Consider the following 18,115-nt stretch of genomic DNA (forward strand, 5'->3'; position numbering starts at 1 on the left):
TGCCATTCACGTTCAAAATTCGAGTGGAAAAATTGCATTCCGTGTAACTAAAAAAATATAATCTCACATTAATTATATGAAAAAGATTTTATTTCATAGGGGATTTTGCCGTCAAAGTTTCTTTATCACGCAAAAGATCGCGCCACGTGCGAGGCGCATGGTGGTGCAGTGCGCACCGGGCGTAACGTAAACGTCCCCCAACCACCACGCACGCCCCTCTCCGCTCCAGGAGAATTTGAAAGATAAAATTGACAAAACCAAAAAAAAAAAAAAAACAAACAAACAAACAGACAATTTTCACACCTAATTTCCCCTCCAAATTCTCGCTCCCCTCTGTCTCTTTCTCTCTCTCTCCTGCGAGCTCTTGCTGGGAGAGATCTTCTCGCTGTTCCGCTCTCTTTCTCTCTCTATCTCTACCTCCGTCCCCTCCGCCGCCGCGGTTTCCCCCGTTCCGTCCGCCGTCCCGCCCGGAGCGGCGGCGCGCTCCTTCGCGACCGGGGAGGAGGGGGGGGGGGGAGACTGGGAATGGGGGCGACCGGCGGATGCCGCGCCGATTCTGGACCCGCCGGAGCGATTTCTAGGGTTTACCGGAGGCCGCCCCGCTAGAAATGCCTGCTCACAAGTCGAAGTCGGAGAAGCGCGATGCGGCGCGGCAGATCCGGCGGGACCCGTACGAGGTCCTCGGCGTCGCCAGGAACTCCACGGATCAGGAAATCAAGAGCGCGTACCGCAGGATGGCTCTCAAGTGCGTTCAACGCCCTTCTCCGTCGCGTTTTCCCCTCTTTTCCCTTTCTTGTTCTTTAGATGCGTGTCGCTCCGGGGGGGTTTGTGCGTTTGGAGAGTTGAATTCTCGTGGTTGTGGTTAGATTTGCCTTCCTTTGTGACGACTGAATGCGTCACTGTTCGAGGCTTGGCGATTGACAGCTATGCCTGCTTGTAGATGCCGACGCGCCGTTAGCGGGCCTTTCGTTGTTTTCTGGAGCCAGTTCTGCTAACACCCGAGACTATCAAATGCTAGAACTGGTCTAATTTGTAGTGACCATGAGGTTTTTTCATTTGAGTTGTGTGTAAGCCAGTGCAGAAGAGTAACCTTATTCCCCCGCGTACATACCATGCGCGGTAAATTCTAAGGGGGCAGATCTTGTCTAGTTCTATAGTAGGATGAGTTTGCATCGAAAAGCCGAGTTTGATTTATTTTGGAAAGAGGTGAGCTTCAGGAAGATATAGTGAAACTGGTGTGGAACATCTATCAGAGAGCATTCCTGGCTTTATTGGCTATGGGTCAGCAGTTGTGCTTCACTCAGCAGTTGTGCTTCACTCGTACAGTTTTTGTATTAGCTTAGCTTGTTTTCTGTTTGTCCTGCAAATAGAAGAATGTCAAGGGGTGCTGTTCAGGTAGTTTGTTTGATGTTGAAGAGGAAGTACCATGAGATGAAGTTTGCTACGGTCTGTATCAGGATGAAGAATTTGACCAAAACTTAGTGCAGCTCTGTATCTTGTTTTTCTGGGTTTATACCTGATCAGAGCAACTTCACGATGATTGTCTGCTAAGGACTTGATGCTTTCATTGATGCATCAGACAGATGATATTCCTCGAGTCTAATAGCCTAATAGCCTGACGCTTTATCACTTGATTTTTCCATCCACTTGCCGTAAACTGGGTTCTATTTAGAGTTCTGAGTCGTTTCACTTGGCTACTTTATATCTGGAGATATTTTAGTCTACTACAGGGATTGATTTGGTGAATTGAGTCCTTGATTGAGCTACTTTGAAAGTGTTCTATTTTTTTTTTCGATGACAAGGAAATTCACCTGGGTTGGTAGACCCTGTGCTCATGAGATGCCTGTTAATATCAGCAATTACGTAAGTCATGAGCCAAAGTTCAGACGTTTGCATTTGGTGGTGTGGAGAATGAAACCTGTATTTCGTGCTTAATTGCACACAAGTACATCACTGTACCAATAAGCCCATCCCAGAGGGTTATACTATTTGTTCATTACGAGAAGAAAAGAAAAGATGGGTATCGTATTTAGGAGATGTCCATTTGGATCAGTGGACTCAAGCTTGTATGATCTCTGAAGCTTAATCAATCATCTTGAGCAGAATGTTCACTATGTTATAAAGGTGGAAGTAAGTTATGATCATTTGGTCTCACGAAATAAATGAAGACATGAGAATGGGATGTGATGGACGTAAAATAATCTCAGAATCTACATCTTGACGGTATAAGAAATTTGGTTGATATTGGTTGCTAGTGGCCGGAGTATTTTGTGTTGGGATATTGGCTGCTTCTTGAATTAAATATCTTTGAAATCCCATACTTTCTTATGTTGCTTGTTTCATTATGAAATGGTTTTGACTAGCTCTGTTGTAGTGTGAAAGCTCCTACTATGCGATGGAGCTGCTTTGAACATTTTTGTGAGAAATATATTTCTGATGGGAAGAGCATGCTGAAGAAGTTTCTGTTCCCTTTTCCATTTTGTCTTGAGATGATTCTTCAATATTTTCTCGATGTTGGTGACAGTGCTTAATATGAATAGATGATTGAAAATTTAGGTATCATCCTGACAAGAATGCAAATGATCCTGAAGCTGCTGATATGTTTAAAGAGGTTACATTTTCGTATAACATCCTGTCTGATCCTGACAAAAGGCGCCAATATGACACTGCTGGTTTTGAGGTGAGATAAGCTCTCCAGAATTGCTCCTGATCTTTTGTGTTATTGGTGCCACTTGAGATATAGCTGTCTTGTTTGTAGGCTGTTGAATCAGAAAGTCAAGAGCTAGAATTAGATCTTTCGAGCTTGGGAGCTGTGAATACCATGTTTGCTGCCTTGTTCAGGTAATGTTTTACCAAGTATATCACTTGATCCTCATCATTTATGAGCTATATGATGTATAAATAAGTAATATTGCTGATTATTATCTACGTTTGGGCTTTTAGTAAACTTGGTGTACCAATTAAGACAACTGTATCTGCAACTGTTCTGGAGGAAGCTCTCAATGGCCTGGTCCCCATTCGTCCACTAATACTTGGGACGCCTATTTCTAAGAAAGTGAGTTGCTTTTTTCAATGTTTTGTGTATTTGCTGGTGTTTTGTTTCTCATGTGTATGTTTTGTGAACAAACAGGTTGAGAAGCAATGTGCTCACTTCTATTCTGTCACAATAACAGAGGAGGAAGCTCGATCTGGATTTGTATGCCGAGTGCAATCATCCGACAAAAGCAAATTCAAGGTCCATTCATATCACACTATCCAAGTATTTAAGTATTTTTTGTAGAGTTGCATATACCGTGTGATCTTTAAAGTAGGTGATGAAAAGCTCAATAATACCATAAAGAAGGCAATAGCTTGGATGTTGTTTTGGTCTTATTGCCAGAGTTCTGTTTGTATGGTCTCTGAATACCCTTGAAATCTTTTCTGATGAGTGTATGTTTTTACCAAGGGAAGTAAATGTCAGACATTAACAACCCATAACGAGCTTAAAATTTTGGATAGCTGTGTAGCTGTATGCTGAAGTTTTACTCATCAAATATAATAATCTAAGCGGGAATTATGCTTGTCTTGTACAAGTGAGTTAAGTATCAACATTTTCTTTGATCTGTCAAAATGTTAAAATGAATTGTTGGACCAATTAAGTTACTGAACTTTTAAGCTTCTGATAGCTTATCTTCTTTTGTTTATGTGTCCTATCAGTTGACATGTTAATGAACATAGAGTTGTCTTCATTGTCCATGCATTTTCAAATATTTCCTCGACACTATCAGCATTTGGTGAACATGAAAGAGTCTGTATATTGACTATTTTAGTGTCTAAAGTGTCTTAGTTAATTTGGGTGACTTATCTATTATCATTTGGTGGAAATATTTCTCCCCTGCTGAATCTTTATAACTGCTTTTTTTCATCCACTACCTTCACTCTGACTCTATATTAGGAGAATACTTCTCAATCACCTGGAGTTTTGGCACGTCTTGCCTCTTTTCTTTTCTTTTTTTTCTTTAATCTGTATGATTTTCAGTTTTGGGTAGTCATTTCTCTTTAATTTTGGTGGACATTGTCCTTCAGTTGATTTTGATATAGAAAATTCAATGGATTGTGTAGCTATTAACGAACTACCATCTTATCTTATCTGGCTGGTTTGTTGCAGTTGTTGTACTTTGATCGGGTAGATAATGGTGGATTGAGCCTCGCTCTACAGGTATCACCCTATTCTTTTTTTCTCATCAACTCTTTTGGTGCTATAGCTCCACTAGCCGCTACTTTTTTCTTTTTTTGTGTGTAGAATTTTGTATAGGTGATCAAGTACTTTAAACTTTGTCATTCTTTGTGCAGGAGGATGGTGCAAAAACCGGGAAAACTACATCTGCTGGAATGTTTTTTCTTGGCTTTCCTGTTTATCGGTTGGATCAGACAGTCAATTCGGTGAGCTAATGATTTAAATAAATAGAGTCCTAGTCAATCCCAATTTTAAATCTGCTTCACTGCTTAGGATTTACATTTCGGATCACTGTAGATGACTGCTGGCAAGGATCCAGATGTTGCCTTCTTCAAAAAGTTGGATGGATTTCAGCAATGTGAAATAACTGAACTGAAGGCTGGCGAGCATGTGTTTGCTGTTTATGGTTGGTTCTTATAACACTTTCTTTGGGCTTATTCTCCATTGAGTTTGTAGTAGGAAGGATTTCAGTGGCATTTGTAAGTTTTAGTTGATCTTCTTTTCCATGGCATTAGGTGACAACTTTTTCAAATGTGCAAGCTACACCATTGAAGCTCTTTGTGCAGCACCTTTTGTAGAAGAGAAGGAACATCTTAGAGCTGTGGAAGCTCAAATTTTGACAAAAAGGGCCGAGTTGTCAAAGTTTGAAACTGAATACAGAGAGGTTTTCATGTCAATTTAAGCAAGCATCATCTTCTTCGGGATAACGTTGTTTCATGATTCTCATGAGGGCTATTGACAGGTGCTGGCACAATTTACAGAGATGACCAGTAGATATGCACAAGAAATGCAAGCGGTGAGTGTCGATACCAGAAGCAGAGCTTCTAATCGTTGTCTTTTTTCTTTCACTTATATGCTCAATGACGTGCTTCAATTTTCTCTACTAATTTTCTGTGTTATTTTTGCAGATTGATGAGCTTCTACAGCAGAGAAATGAAATTCATGCCTCTTACACAACTTGTCCACCCTTGAAGCGAAGTAAAAGCAAGAGTAGAGGATCTTCTAAGGAGGCTAGAGAAGAAAGCCATGTGAGAGAGAAGAAGTCCACAGCAAGGGAGAGGCCAAGGAAGAAGAAATGGTTCAATATTCATCTAAAGGTTGAAAAGAGGAAGGCTTGTTAGAGGGTAAGAGTTATTAGTTGATGACTTTATTTACAATAGTATTGGCATTCCATAACCGCAGGAGATAATGAGCTCCGGGGAGCAATATTTGCAATAATGGACGGGCAACTTAAGTCTATATATATTTGTTTCAACGATTTGCTTCCTGTTGGTTCTTTCACGCAGGCTAAAGGAAATTTGCTTGTTGGCTGAGATGTCAATGATGCCGTGGAAGTTATGGTTCTGCAAAAAACTTTAGTCTACTACTTAAAAAGGCAACAACAGCTTATTGTTATTGTAAAGTTCCTTCCCTTTTCCTTCATTCATTCCCTTGATCTCTTGTTATCAGTATTTGAGCTGATAACACCTGTAAATCGCGTAACTTATTCATGAAGCTTCTTCACTTTGGACAAGTGGATTCTCTTTGCGGATTCTTGGTGTCCCGGTGACATGTTTGCACGCATTTATGATTTATCATCCTGTCCTCTCATTAATATTCGGGAAGTTCCTCTTGCAATCTTGTCTCGTGTTCTGAATCTGGATCACTGTTTTGTCTAAATCTCCTGGCGGCTATAGGTCAAACTGAATTTCAATTGCTGGAGGCTCAGAAACAGGCTCAGCTATAGTAGCAAGGAGCAGCTTGACTTGCTTTTAAATGACGGGTGCTTTTAAATTCCCCAGTAATGATTGCTCAAAGGATCGGTAGCCGTCGGATAACAAAATAATTCATTTGACTTCATTGAAAACTTTTCAAGTATTTGTACGTTGCCACAGAGTACATTCATACCACGTGTTTGGAATCAAAAGCTTTTGTTTGAGGGATCGTAGAAGGGATTATAGAATGATTTGGCCTCTTGTCTCCTGCCCAAATAAAACAATTCCAGTTATAGTTCTTTGGTTTTTGATGGTCTTACCATTTTGAGCTTTGCAAAGGTGGAAGATAAGGGTGTGTTTGGTAACCATCTTATTCTTGAAAATAATTTCTAAATAGAAATGATTCTTTTTTATTTTGATCATGAGAATAATTTTTAAGTATTTTAAGTCATTTTGTAATTGTCTAAAATTTTTATTCCTGAAATAGAATTACATTTGGTACCGTTTTAAAAATTTATAATCCAAATTATTTTATTATTATTATTATTATTATTGTTGTTGTTATTATTATTAATTTTCTTTCTTTTTTCTTCTTCAAGGTTTGCTGGTCATTGCTCATCACTAGTCGCCGGTCTTGGGATGACTAACGATCGGTTAGATGAGGATCGGCGACCTCGCCAAAGTGTCGTTGGCCAAGCCTCGTTGGCAACTAGGTAAGGCTCGATTGAGCTCGCCTAACCGCCGGTGGGGCTCGACCTCGTTGGGCCACGGCAAGGTCAGCCTTACCTTGGCCGTGTGACTTTGACCTCGTGATGGCCCAATAAGGTCGAGCCCTGTTGGTAGCTAGGCGAGGCTCGCTAGACCTCGTCCAATTGGTCGTTGGCGGCGGTTGAAGAAGAAGAGAGGGAAGAAAAACAAGAAAAAAGAAAAGAAAAAAAAAGTTTGCTTGATTTGAAATTGTTCTCGGGAACAAAAAATTATTATTATTATTATTTTTACTTCTCGATTCTATTCTAAATTTATTTCTGGAATAAAAAAATAGAAATTTCTTTTTGAAAACAAAAATTTTAACAAATGGATTTATGTTCTAAATCTATTCCCGGAATAAAAAATAAAAAATTTTCACTGTTTAGCTAGTTGTCAAATACGCCCTAACAGTCCAAGAGCTATTTTTTTTTTTTTTTTTTTGGTAAATGTAAGAATATATTGAGGAAAAGCCAACTATACAAGAAATTGGCGCCAAAAACTTTCACTCATAGTGCAAACAAGTAGAATGAGTGAAAGGGAACAACTGCAAACAAACAACCAGCTGAAAGCCTGAAACAACTGGCAACCAAGGCAAAAACACCACAGCAACGCCAAAAACGGATTTACGCGGAGCAGCCACAGCAACGCCCAAGAGCTACTCTTGCATTCTTCTAATAAATTTTTGAGTCTAATAAATTTTTGGCACTGTTGTGCCCAATTATCAACAACCAGACCCAAGTAATTACACGATTTAATTTCTTCTTTACATAGTTTCCAAAAAAAACTAATTGTTTCGAAAGAAAAAGGGGCAGACCAGCGGCTATTGTTGAGAATTATTTGAATCTCTTTGTATTTTTAGTGAAATGGGTTAATTTGATTAAGTTTTATTTATTTTGAGAAAAATGAATGATTTTGAAAAATATTTTTCTTAAAATTTTAGTTTGTATCTCTTTAAAAAATGAATGAAAAAATATATTTTTATTGTTCATGAAAATATGTTGATATAAATGAATGTAGATAATGAAAATATTTTTTGATTACTGATTAATTATTTTTGGGAAAATATTTTTCAAATTTTTTTATTTTTTGCGAAATAATTGGTGCCTCAATTATAATTAAATCAATCTCTATGATGAATTTGAAAACATATTATTTCAAAAGATTTCCTGAAACATTTTTTTTTTGTTTGGAAAACAAATGATTTAAATATAGCCAAGTGCATTTTTTTCAATTTTTTCTACTTGCGCCATTTTTATTTTATTTTTTATTTTTGTTTCATTGCCAAAGTGCCTATATAAAGGTAATATATTGCATGAATAATTCATCCACGTTCGAAAATAAAAACGGTTAGCATCATTAAATGTTTTATATTATAAATAAAGAAATACTTGAGAATTCAATTACAGGGGTATGCGTCTGCCTTGGGTATTGCGGCATCGACACAAATTAAAATAAAAAAGATCTTTCCACGATGATATTCTATAGTTGATATTTAACTTTAAAGTTTTCCTAATTTTAATTTTGCCACAGTACAAGGAACCATGATTACGTTTACGTTAACATCAAAAGACAAAAAAAAAAGGGAGCAGTTTGTGCATCAATTCATACGCTACATTTATGATCGGAGAGAATGGCCCTTCAACTACTCTCTTTCCAAATAGTGGTCTAAGTTGGTATCAACGGACCCTCCATCAGTCACTGTTTTTCTGTAAGACTGATGCTGCCATGGCGAAAATAGCAAAATCACTATAAAGCGCTATTCAATCAAAGGGGAAATGGAGTAAAAAGGAGAGGCCATCGAAAGCAATCCGCAATCGGCCTGCATCATCTGCGAGGAAGGATACCATCGCCTGTGTAAATAGTAAAACAATTGCCATTCATCTCATCGACATTGGTGTTTTCGCTTTGCTTTTCATGTCCTCATTAATCAACACGTTACTAAAATTACTTCGTGGATCCGTCAATCGAACCCTTTTTCAAGTCTGGAGGGAGTTGAAGGCGTCGCACCTGTGCCTCACCTCTCCCTTCCTCCCCGTCTTCACCTGATACACGCTCACCTTCTCGATGGCTCGGGCGAACGCCTGGAAGAAGGCCGTCTGGTTCCCCGCATACAGGTCCACGTACGGCTTCGTCCTCCCGTCCACCGCCATCGCCTGGTCTGAGGCCAGCAGCCCCAGTCCTTTCTGGAGGTTCTTGTAGTACATGTTGTCGAACTTGTTCGGCGTCATCACGTCGTTGAACGCCGACATCGTGGGGTCCTTGGTGTAGTTCTCGCAGAGCTTCCTCAGCCCTTCCGCGTACTTGGGGTAGAGCGTTGGGTCGTAGTCCGATTTCTTGCTGAAATTGTACAGCCTGTGGCTGAACTCCTTGCAGTGCGTGAAGCCGATCGTGTGCGCCCCGGTCAGAGCCACCATCTCTTGCACGCTGAGCCCTCGCGTCTCGAAGATTTTGATGATCTGACTCAGGGGCATGGTCGGCTTCGGCATGGCAGCCTCGGCTTCGGATGCTTTCGAGACGAAGCCGTCCTTTCGGCCCAAGCGGACGTCGTAGTAGGGGCCACCGACCATGGTCACGAGGTCGCGGGCAGCGAGGGCGAGGATATCCGCACACGACACAATGTCGGGGCATTCGAGCTCGAGAGCGGTTTTGGCACGGGTGACGACTTCGAAACCATCGCCGGGGAGGGAGAGGTTGATGTCGGCATCGCGTTCAGCAGTGTTGAACGCGTTGGAGGAGATGAGGATGGAGCCGTCGCAACCATTTACCTGTTGGGATATTCAGTTTCATCAAAGTTCAATACCAATCGAATATAAACACCGTTAGGGCTAACTCCAAATCAAAATACTTCTCATCGATACATCAATAACTTGCAGATCGAGTCTCGTATTCTACAGAAAGACATCCTAATATTTTTCAAGATCCCTTATTTTGTATTTAGTACAAATTTCCCGCGACGTATTGATAGTTGCATTTTGTGCATAATGCTGTCGAGATCCTTTTCTCCATGCATCGTTACGTTGGCAAAGCATCAATCTAGTCCCTCAATCAAGATGAATCTAAATTGGACGGGAAGGCTTGGAAAACCTTAACACGTAGCCCGACATGATACTACCGCAGTCGAACCGATATACACTCGTCAACACGGATTTCGCAAATTAGAATTTGTGTACCTAAAACATAATGGGACATTCATTCACTCCAATTACCATGCAATCATGGAAGAAGAGGCGGAGGGTGGCGGCCGCGGTGGTGGAGGAGGCGATCTGCTTGTCGGTGATGACTTGTCGGATGGTTTGTTGGAGGCCGGGGCATGTCTTCTTGTAGTAGTCGAGGGTGAGCTTCGATTCCGAGGAGGTTGCGATGTTGAAGAAGACAAGGAAGAGGAGGAGGAGGTGAAAGGGCGTCATTTCTTCCTGCTCTGTTCACACGGAGAGAATGTTATATTGGAGGTGGCGAACGGAAAAAGGAAACCTCTTTTTTCTTTTCTTTTTTTTTTTCTTTTGTGGTTCGAAGAAATTTTCTTTTTGAAAGAAAAGGAAAACTTGCATGGTGTAGATTGTACAGGTCGCATGCATTGTGGAAGAGAGTGATTGAAGGAGGGACTTCTATTCTCAAAGAGAGAGGTGGGTCGTTTGTCTGTTAGAATTACTAAAAAAACATGAGAGAGAGAGAGAGAGAGAGAGAGAGAGAGTGGAAGGATCCTCTCCATTCTTAGAAAATCTAAATTGAACCTAGAAATGTTTTCCACTTTATTTTTCTTTCTTTTTAAACCCTTTTCTCCCTTCTTCCCCGTGAAGCACCATCGTGCAGCCACCTCCGACGCCAGGCCGTTGCCGCCCTTCGTTTTGCCATTTCCCTTCACCGGCCCTCCAACTCACCACCGGAGGAGGGCTCTTCCGTTCATCTCTCTCTCTCAACGTTTTTGACCTTAAACGCGATCGGGTTATCTGTGTCTTCAATCCCCATCATGGCCTAATCGAGGCTAATCGAGGTCACTGAGGCCCATGACCTCGAATTTAAGGTCGGGGGCCTCTACTCGCGAAGAGTTTTCATCGGAGCATTGACTGAAAAGGGAAGGAGAATTAGGGTGTTGGGAACGTTGCGATTATTTTCACTAGACATAGTACTATTTTCGTTAATTTGAAATTACTGGGTTTTGAAATAGTCTTAGCTCTGTAACTACAGAGGAATCTAAGAGGAAGCATCAATGTTAGGTGAATGAGACTCATCTAAAACAAAGGCGAGTTAGGTTCCTCATTCTATTCTCCCTCAATTACAGAACTGTATGATCTCAAGGCTCTGTTTGGAAATTTGGGAAGGGGGCAATTGATAGAGGTGGATTGAAAAATGGGTAGAAATTTTAAGATTTTCATTCCATCTCCTTTCCACAAAAAGAAAAAAAAATGTAACAATTGCATTGGAAGGACAAATGGCATTTCTTTACAACACCTCAAGCAACCTTCTTCAACTTTCTAGTTTCTAGCGCATTCATCTTCTTTTTGTCCTGGTTCTAATGGGGAATGAACGAGAGAACTATTTTTCCATTTCCAAAGGCATAAACAGAAAAAAGGTATGTTTGAAAGTTGACCCGGTAGAAATGTGTGTGGAACATTTTATCACATGTTGTTCGGCCCCTAGAACAAAAACTTGGGGTATCACCTGTCTAAAATCAATCCAATCTTGTGTGAGATTTGACTGGTACTATGATCTAGACATTACCGGCGATCACACGTTTTGTTGAGACTTGAGATTCATAATAGTTGGCTCATTAATACGAACGGAAAAAGTCTAAGCCTTCAGGTTAAGGGCATTCGTGAAATTCACTATATCATATCAAAGGGTTGTGACTGAAGATTATGTCGGCCCATTCAACGTTGTACAGGATTGACTAAAATCAAATGCTAGAGTCGTTATATAGAACTGTCAAAATTAATGAACGATATGATGTAATAAAATTTTAAATAAAAGTGAGTAATGTTTCAAGAGGCTAATTAATTGCATTGAAATTATAATAAAAGATCTAATTAAACTTTTCAATTATACTAATTTAATCATAGATTTCATGATGATTTGCCAAATTAGTCAAAAACATTTCAATTGTACAAATTTAGTTATAAATCTTTTAACCAATTGCTAATTTAGTCTTTTCAACTACTTAAGGTTGAAAATTGCTAACGTGGCGGTCTAGCCTACATTGGTGATTTTACGTGACATGGTCAACATTGACATCAATAATTTCTTTAATTTTTGAATTCTTTATTATTTTTTCTCTTTTTCCCTTCTCCAGCCATTGTTGGACCCTACCAATGCTGGCGACCTTAGGTGAGGTGGAGCTAGGGTATCCCTTGCCAGTGCGGGTGCAGATGACCCTCACCTGAGACTAGCGAGGGCCACACTCACTTGCCCCTAGCGAGGGCTGTCCTCATCGGATCCAACGATGGATCTAGCAATGGTTGCCCTCGCCAGATTCAAGGAGGGGACCCTTTTGCGCAGGGAAGGGTTGCCCTTGCTTGAGGTTAGTGAAGGGAAAGGGGAAAACAGAAAAAGAAAAAACAAAAGGAAAAAATCAGAAAATTACAAAAAATCGAACAATTATTTACATTAGCGCGGAACGTATTATGTGAAACTCCCAATGCATGACTAAATTGCAAATTGCCAAAAAGTTAATAACTAAATTTGCATAATTGAAAAATTTAAGACTAAATTGAAAAATCATCAAAAAGTTTGGAACTAAAATAGCATGATCAAAATATTTATGGTTAAATTTTATGAATTTTTAAATAATTTTTTCAATCTTAATTTCTACTGGGACCCGCCAACATTCAGGATGCATTCATCTTATTGGATAAGTTTGGCGCTAAAAGGACGCTGCGGTGGCCACACAACGACAACGCGTTTGTTGCATTTCTGTGGCTGAGCCCAGCCCCCTTCAACGGCAGTCTAGTAGTAGCCTGTAATAATGTCGACAAAGATATGGTACATCTTTCATGAAACACCGTCCAAAGTCCTTTGGACACTTCATTTTAGCCCTTCTCAGTCTTCGTTAACTCGTGTCGAAGTTCCTTCGAAACCTTGGATGCTTACCGACGCGACATTTCGCGTGTGGCGAATTCTTCGATTCGAAGCCCAGTCAAATTACGGGTCATATCTGACCAAGGTTGGTGAATATCGACAAACCTAAATTCGCAATGAAGTTTTGAGAGCGACCGAGGCCGAGCACATTGAATCGTGATGGCTCCATATGCAACCGAAAGAGAAGAGCATCGCCATTCCCTAGTAATAACTGAGAGGGGGCAAAATGAAAAAAGAAAAGAAAAAAAGAACCAAAGTTTGCAAACATGTCCACATCAAAGACTTTTCAATTTGTACTCGTAGGGACCTAATAGCAAGGGTCGTATTTCTTTTGGTTAAGTCCCCAAAAAAATTGTGGTACTCTATAGTTGAGAACATCATATTCACGTGCATATATATTATATGTGGTGCCCCTAAAGTTTTTGGAACTAACTTTAGAATAATGCTTTGAGTTGGTACATCAGCTATATAAATAGTAGTTAGGTATCGTTGTTTCATTCTCGTCCATTCATTAAATCGCACGAATGCGGTGCGTAAAGATGTGACCGGTTGTTGGAGAGATGAGGTTTTGATTCCCTCGACAATGCTTGTTTTGTCAGCATCCATCCATATTATTACTCTAATTTTAAAAAAAATTATAGCGATTGATTAGTGAATTTTATGTGTAATATTTCTATATATTGGAAGAATCTCGAGTGTTTAAGATTGAGAAGGGTCAAACGCGCGTGCGTTGCGAGGATTGCAGAAGGTTAAAATATCAAAAGGAAAGCTTGCTCCAAACAACCTATAAGCTTTCATGGATCATTATGATGGTTTGTTGAGCATAAAATAACATAGATATTTCCACATTGCATTGCTTTTTTTTTTTTTTTTTTTTTTTTAAATATTATAAACTAGAGGCACAATTGTAGAGACCCGATTATCTAGAAGTACAAGCAACACTTAAAAAACTGTTTGACGTCGTAGTTCATTGCGTCAGCCCTCTAGGCACGCCGAGGACGGACCATGCCTCTTTCCACTTGACGAATCGAGGAGCAAAAGATGATGAGCGATGAAATTTGCCCAAGGCAAGATGCTAAAATGGATAGCGTTTGAGCTAAGTCATCTGGCAACTTTCAAAAGCACCTACACATCTCACCATCCTCGCTCTCGATTCTCAAAAAAATGCATTAATGAGTCATGCTTTAAGCATCATATTTTCCTGATAATCTTCTGACTTCGGAATTCAGACTTATTTTCGTACGCGTGCGTATGCGTGCGTACAGGGTTACGATTCCTGTACATACTTTTTCCTGTTATATGAAGCTAGGAAACAAGATATTTTGTGCTCAGGACAACATTCGACTGAGGCACGTGCGGAAATTACCGCACGGCTCGAGATCGAGAGAAGCAAAAGTCGCGCCCGCATGATCCGACAGTCATTTCTATCTCCACCAACTTTGCCATGAAGAAGAAGAAGAAACAACCACGTAGAAAGTTCGACGACAAGCAGGAAAACCACGGCATTTGGACATTTCCAACACGTGGTCCACGCGATAAACGTGCAATTGGGCAAAACACGTGACTATGTACGTACTGGAGCTCGTGCTTTTTTCCTCGCGAGAGCGTAGCAGCACCCCGAAATGGCAAAAGCTCCTTAGCTAAAGTTGGGGTCTATGGAGCCCACGGATTCGTCCATTTCGACGGATGCAGTTCGTATGGAGCTCGGTCCAACCCAGAATTGGCGTCCGCCGATCCGAAAATTTGATTTCGGTTTCTAGAAAGGGAAAGGGAAAGGGGAAATCGAATGCAAATTGTACATCTTTTACGAGAAGAAATAGATGGAAGATTTCGAGACCCTTTCCGTTTTCTTACTTAAGGACAAAGAATTAATATTTGGCGACGAAAGTGGGGAGAACCCACTTATGGGAAAAACAACACTGTTAAATCAATTTGCATGCTAAAAAGGGGGTCATTCACGCGGGTCGCGCGAATTATGATATTATTTAAGCAAAACGTGGCCACACGCGAGATTAATAAGAAAAAAAAGAGCATTGACCCCGTTTTTTTTGGTGCTCGGGGGTGGCTTTACCACGTCATTGGTAGCAGGTTTTTGCGTAACACATGACATGACGCGACGCGCTTCGTTGGGTGCTGCATTTTTGTCAAATGTTGCATTATTATAAATAAGCAAAGGACGGCGTTGATGAAGGACGGACGAAAGCGAGAAGCAAACCCCTCTTCCCCACCTCCTCGCGACTTCCTCGCCATTCCAGCTCATGGAGACTCCCCAGCTCCTCGCCTTCTTCGCGCTCCTCCTCTCCTTTCTCTACTGCCCTCGCTCGGGCCTTCACGCCTCGGCTCACGAGCAGCAGCTCTTCCTGTCGCTCAACTCTTCTTGTTCTTCTTGTTCTTGCTCTTCTTCTGAGTTTTCGTTGAGGGAATATGTAGCGAGGAGGGCCAAGGACGCGAGCCTGGCGGGCTGGATGAAGAAGATAAGGAGGGAGATCCACGAGAACCCGGAGCTCGCTTACGAGGAGTTCGAGACCAGCGCTCTCGTCCGGCGCGAGCTCGACCGCCTGGGCGTCGCTTACCGGTGGCCCACCGCCGGGACTGGGGTCGTGGCCACGGTCGGGTCGGGGTCTCCGCCGTTCGTCGCCCTCAGGGCCGACATGGACGCCTTGCCCATTCAGGTACGTCGATTTGGTCGTGTGATCAACGTCTGCCGTTGAGCACTTTTCCCCGTGTCTTGTTTTGATGAGCGATGCCTGTGGATCAACTGAGACAGTAATAAAAAAAAAAATAAAAAAAATGGAGGGTCAACGCGGAAGTCCCGGCCGGACATGTAGAGTTGAAGAAAGGGAATTGATGATGAACTTTGCGGAATTCAGACGTCGATGAATGGATGAGAAGGAAGAAAGAATGTCTCATCATTTATCGCCAGAACTTTTCGCAAGAAAACTAATCAAGCCGCCGACAACTGGATCAAACCCATGACCTAACACTTTGCAACAACACGACAGGCTCCGTTTCTTTTCTCGGAGCAAAAGTGAGCCACAGACTTTCTGTTTCTGTGCACCGTTAGGTAGGACTCAAAGCAAAGATCAGTAGTGACAGTTCACGCAGATGGGCAGTGTCTTTCCGATTTACTGTTCCTCGTGTCGGCACTAGAAATTGATTGGTGAACGGCTCATTGGTTGGAGAGAGCTAGATGTAGTTGGTGACAATTAGAACAAGCTCTGAATTTTCCATCTACTTTCGCTCAAAAGGCATGATGAAATTGTTTATGTTCCTCAGGAGATGGTGGAGTGGGAGCACAAGAGCAAGGTGGATGGGAAAATGCATGCTTGTGGCCATGATGCTCATGTCGCCATGCTACTCGGAGCTGCCAAGGTATTGCAGGAAGTCCGAGACCATCTGCAGGTAATTTAAGGATTGTAATCGTCAACAAGATAACATCGATTACTCAGATCGACCGTATGATTGTAACTAAATTGCTTTACTAAGTGATATGGCTAAGGTTTATTTTGTGTCTAATACGGGCCACTTGTTCGGAAACCTAATGCCCACTATTAAGTAAAATCAATCTCAGACTGGCCTAAATGTATCAAGCAGTGATCATGTATAATCTCTCGTGCTCATGTGATGCCTACGTAATTCACAGGGAACAGTGGTCCTTATATTCCAGCCGGCCGAAGAGAGTGGCCGAGGCGCGAAGGATATGATCCAAGGCGGTGCCCTCGAGAATGTGGAAGCGATCTTTGGCTTGCATTTGGTCCACAGGTACCCAATTGGGGTTGTCGCGTCGCGGCCTGGGGAATTCCTAGCTGGGTGTGGCAGCTTCAACGCTAGGATCAAGGGGAAAGGGGGTCACGCAGCGATCCCGCATCTCTCGATTGACCCGATTTTGGCGGCTTCGACTGCGGTGATCAGCTTGCAGAATATTGTTTCCAGAGAGGTAGACCCTTTGGACTCTCAGGTACTTGACTTCTTCCCAATCTCTTCACGTCTTATTTACCAGCTTCATGTCAGTGGGATTGAAGATTGAACCAACAGAGCTAAATTCTAATGAAATTTAAGCACAATGCATGCATTTGAATTACACAATTCATTTTGTCACAGGGTAATTTATTATGCAGGTAGTTTCGGTAGCGATGATACAAGGCGGGACTGCGTTCAATGTAATCCCCAACACGGCCACGATCGGCGGGACTTTCCGAGCTTTTAGCAAGAAGAGCTTCTATGGTCTAGGGGAAAGAATAGAAGAGGTAATTATATGAACTTCTCGTGCTATATAGACTGGTATACGAACTTCTTAGAGCATATAGACAGTTGCCAAGTCTTGAGAAACTTTGGGGATCATATGAATTTTACATATGTTTCGCTGAAAATGAACAACAAAAATGTTATATGAGTCCAGTTTTCTATGGAATAAACAGAGAACCTAACGCAAACAGATCCAGTTTTTCTTCGATTGTACGGTGAGAAAATTAGCCATTCATATGCTGCTGCTTTCTCTTCACAATGCCAGGTGATAAAAGCACAGGCGGTGGTGCACCGCTGCTCCGCGGAGGTTGACCTAGAGGGGAACGGACACCCCTCGATCCCACCAACCGTGAATGATGAGAGGATCTACAAGCATGTCCACCGTGTATCGACCGAGATCGTCGGGGAAGAGAACACGGTGCTGTCGCCTAGTTTCACGGGAAGCGAGGATTTTGCCTTCTATTTGGACAAGGTCCCGGGGTCCTTCCTCCTCCTAGGCATTAGGAACGAGAAGGTTGGGTCCGTCTACCCTCCGCATAGCCCTTATTACTCTATCGATGAGGATGTGCTCTCGATTGGGGCCGCTATACACGCCGCGTTTGCTCTTTCATATATTTCCGATTCTACAAGAACAGTGAATTTAGTCTGCTAGAATAGCGTTGTTAATACATGAACTTATATCTGTTCATTCATACGTTTAACTATGTGATTGTTCCTAGCAAGTCTGATGTAAATTTCTCGAACATGTTTCCGAGAGAATGAGATCTCAGTTTCAATGGAGGATTTGCCTTCTTTAGCGAATCCGAACGCACAAACCATACCAAAGAGGAATGATTCCATTGTTCCCTTTCCAAAAATTTCAGTTGGTTGTCTCGAAAATACTGAACATACAACTTTGAATTTCATTTCAGTAAATGTTGTTCAATAAACAGACATATATGCTCACATCGCTTGTTAACATCAGCATTTCCATTCGCTCTCTGTAAGCAAAAGCGAGAAGAGGATTTCAGTTTTGCTTGTCAAACGAGTCTCGCCCAGGTTGAAATGTAGATCTGATCAAGTCGAGAAAAAAAAAGAACCAAATTCACAGACGACGGCTCGCGATCATCGTGGACACGCACAACATACCAATGCAGTAAAG

At 41.6% G+C, this 18,115-nt stretch overlaps 3 protein-coding genes across 3 annotated transcripts; 2 read left to right on the forward strand and 1 right to left on the reverse strand.

Moving 5' to 3' along the window:
• The first annotated feature begins 285 nt into the window (after nt 1-285).
• LOC104433565 (chaperone protein dnaJ 16) lies at nt 286-5,814 on the forward strand. Its single transcript, XM_010046361.3, has 12 exons — nt 286-745; nt 2,557-2,680; nt 2,759-2,841; nt 2,944-3,055; nt 3,131-3,235; nt 4,148-4,198; nt 4,333-4,422; nt 4,514-4,622; nt 4,732-4,880; nt 4,959-5,012; nt 5,125-5,340; nt 5,503-5,814. The coding sequence occupies exons 1-11, from the start codon at nt 609-611 to the stop codon at nt 5,335-5,337; spliced, it is 1,227 nt and encodes a 408-aa protein (XP_010044663.1). The 5' UTR covers nt 286-608; the 3' UTR covers nt 5,338-5,340; nt 5,503-5,814.
• A 2,569-nt stretch (nt 5,815-8,383) lies between these two features.
• On the reverse strand, nt 8,384-10,064 carry LOC104435642 (peroxidase 31). The gene is made up of 2 exons (XM_010048350.3): nt 9,864-10,064; nt 8,384-9,422 (listed from the first exon to the last, which is right to left on the reverse strand). Exons 1-2 carry the CDS (start codon nt 10,062-10,064, stop codon nt 8,634-8,636), a joined length of 990 nt encoding a protein of 329 aa, XP_010046652.2. The 3' UTR covers nt 8,384-8,633.
• A 4,847-nt stretch (nt 10,065-14,911) lies between these two features.
• On the forward strand, nt 14,912-17,754 carry LOC104433564 (IAA-amino acid hydrolase ILR1-like 1). The gene is made up of 5 exons (XM_010046360.3): nt 14,912-15,401; nt 16,006-16,131; nt 16,373-16,687; nt 16,848-16,976; nt 17,240-17,754. The coding sequence occupies exons 1-5, from the start codon at nt 14,988-14,990 to the stop codon at nt 17,624-17,626; spliced, it is 1,371 nt and encodes a 456-aa protein (XP_010044662.1). The 5' UTR covers nt 14,912-14,987; the 3' UTR covers nt 17,627-17,754.
• The last annotated feature ends 361 nt before the right edge of the window (nt 17,755-18,115 follow it).

Source organism: Eucalyptus grandis, chromosome 2 (assembly GCF_016545825.1).
Source record: "Eucalyptus grandis isolate ANBG69807.140 chromosome 2, ASM1654582v1, whole genome shotgun sequence".
NCBI classification, from domain to species: Eukaryota; Viridiplantae; Streptophyta; class Magnoliopsida; order Myrtales; family Myrtaceae; genus Eucalyptus; species Eucalyptus grandis.

What these genes read in the sequence shown, in the direction of transcription:
- LOC104435642 (XM_010048350.3), bottom strand. Translation starts at nt 10,064, where the DNA reads ATGACGCCCTTTCACCTCCTCCTCCTCTTCCTTGTCTTCTTCAACATC. An exon ending in TCTTCTTCCATGATTGCATG is followed by an intron (nt 9,423 to 9,863) that starts GTAATTGGAGTG and finishes ATATCCCAACAG; the next exon opens with GTAAATGGTTGCGACGGCTC.
- LOC104433564 (XM_010046360.3), top strand. Translation starts at nt 14,988, where the DNA reads ATGGAGACTCCCCAGCTCCTCGCCTTCTTCGCGCTCCTCCTCTCCTTT. An exon ending in TGGACGCCTTGCCCATTCAG is followed by an intron (nt 15,402 to 16,005) that starts GTACGTCGATTT and finishes TATGTTCCTCAG; the next exon opens with GAGATGGTGGAGTGGGAGCA. An exon ending in TAGACCCTTTGGACTCTCAG is followed by an intron (nt 16,688 to 16,847) that starts GTACTTGACTTC and finishes TTTATTATGCAG; the next exon opens with GTAGTTTCGGTAGCGATGAT.
- LOC104433565 (XM_010046361.3), top strand. Translation starts at nt 609, where the DNA reads ATGCCTGCTCACAAGTCGAAGTCGGAGAAGCGCGATGCGGCGCGGCAG. An exon ending in ATGACACTGCTGGTTTTGAG is followed by an intron (nt 2,681 to 2,758) that starts GTGAGATAAGCT and finishes TCTTGTTTGTAG; the next exon opens with GCTGTTGAATCAGAAAGTCA. An exon ending in GGACGCCTATTTCTAAGAAA is followed by an intron (nt 3,056 to 3,130) that starts GTGAGTTGCTTT and finishes GTGAACAAACAG; the next exon opens with GTTGAGAAGCAATGTGCTCA.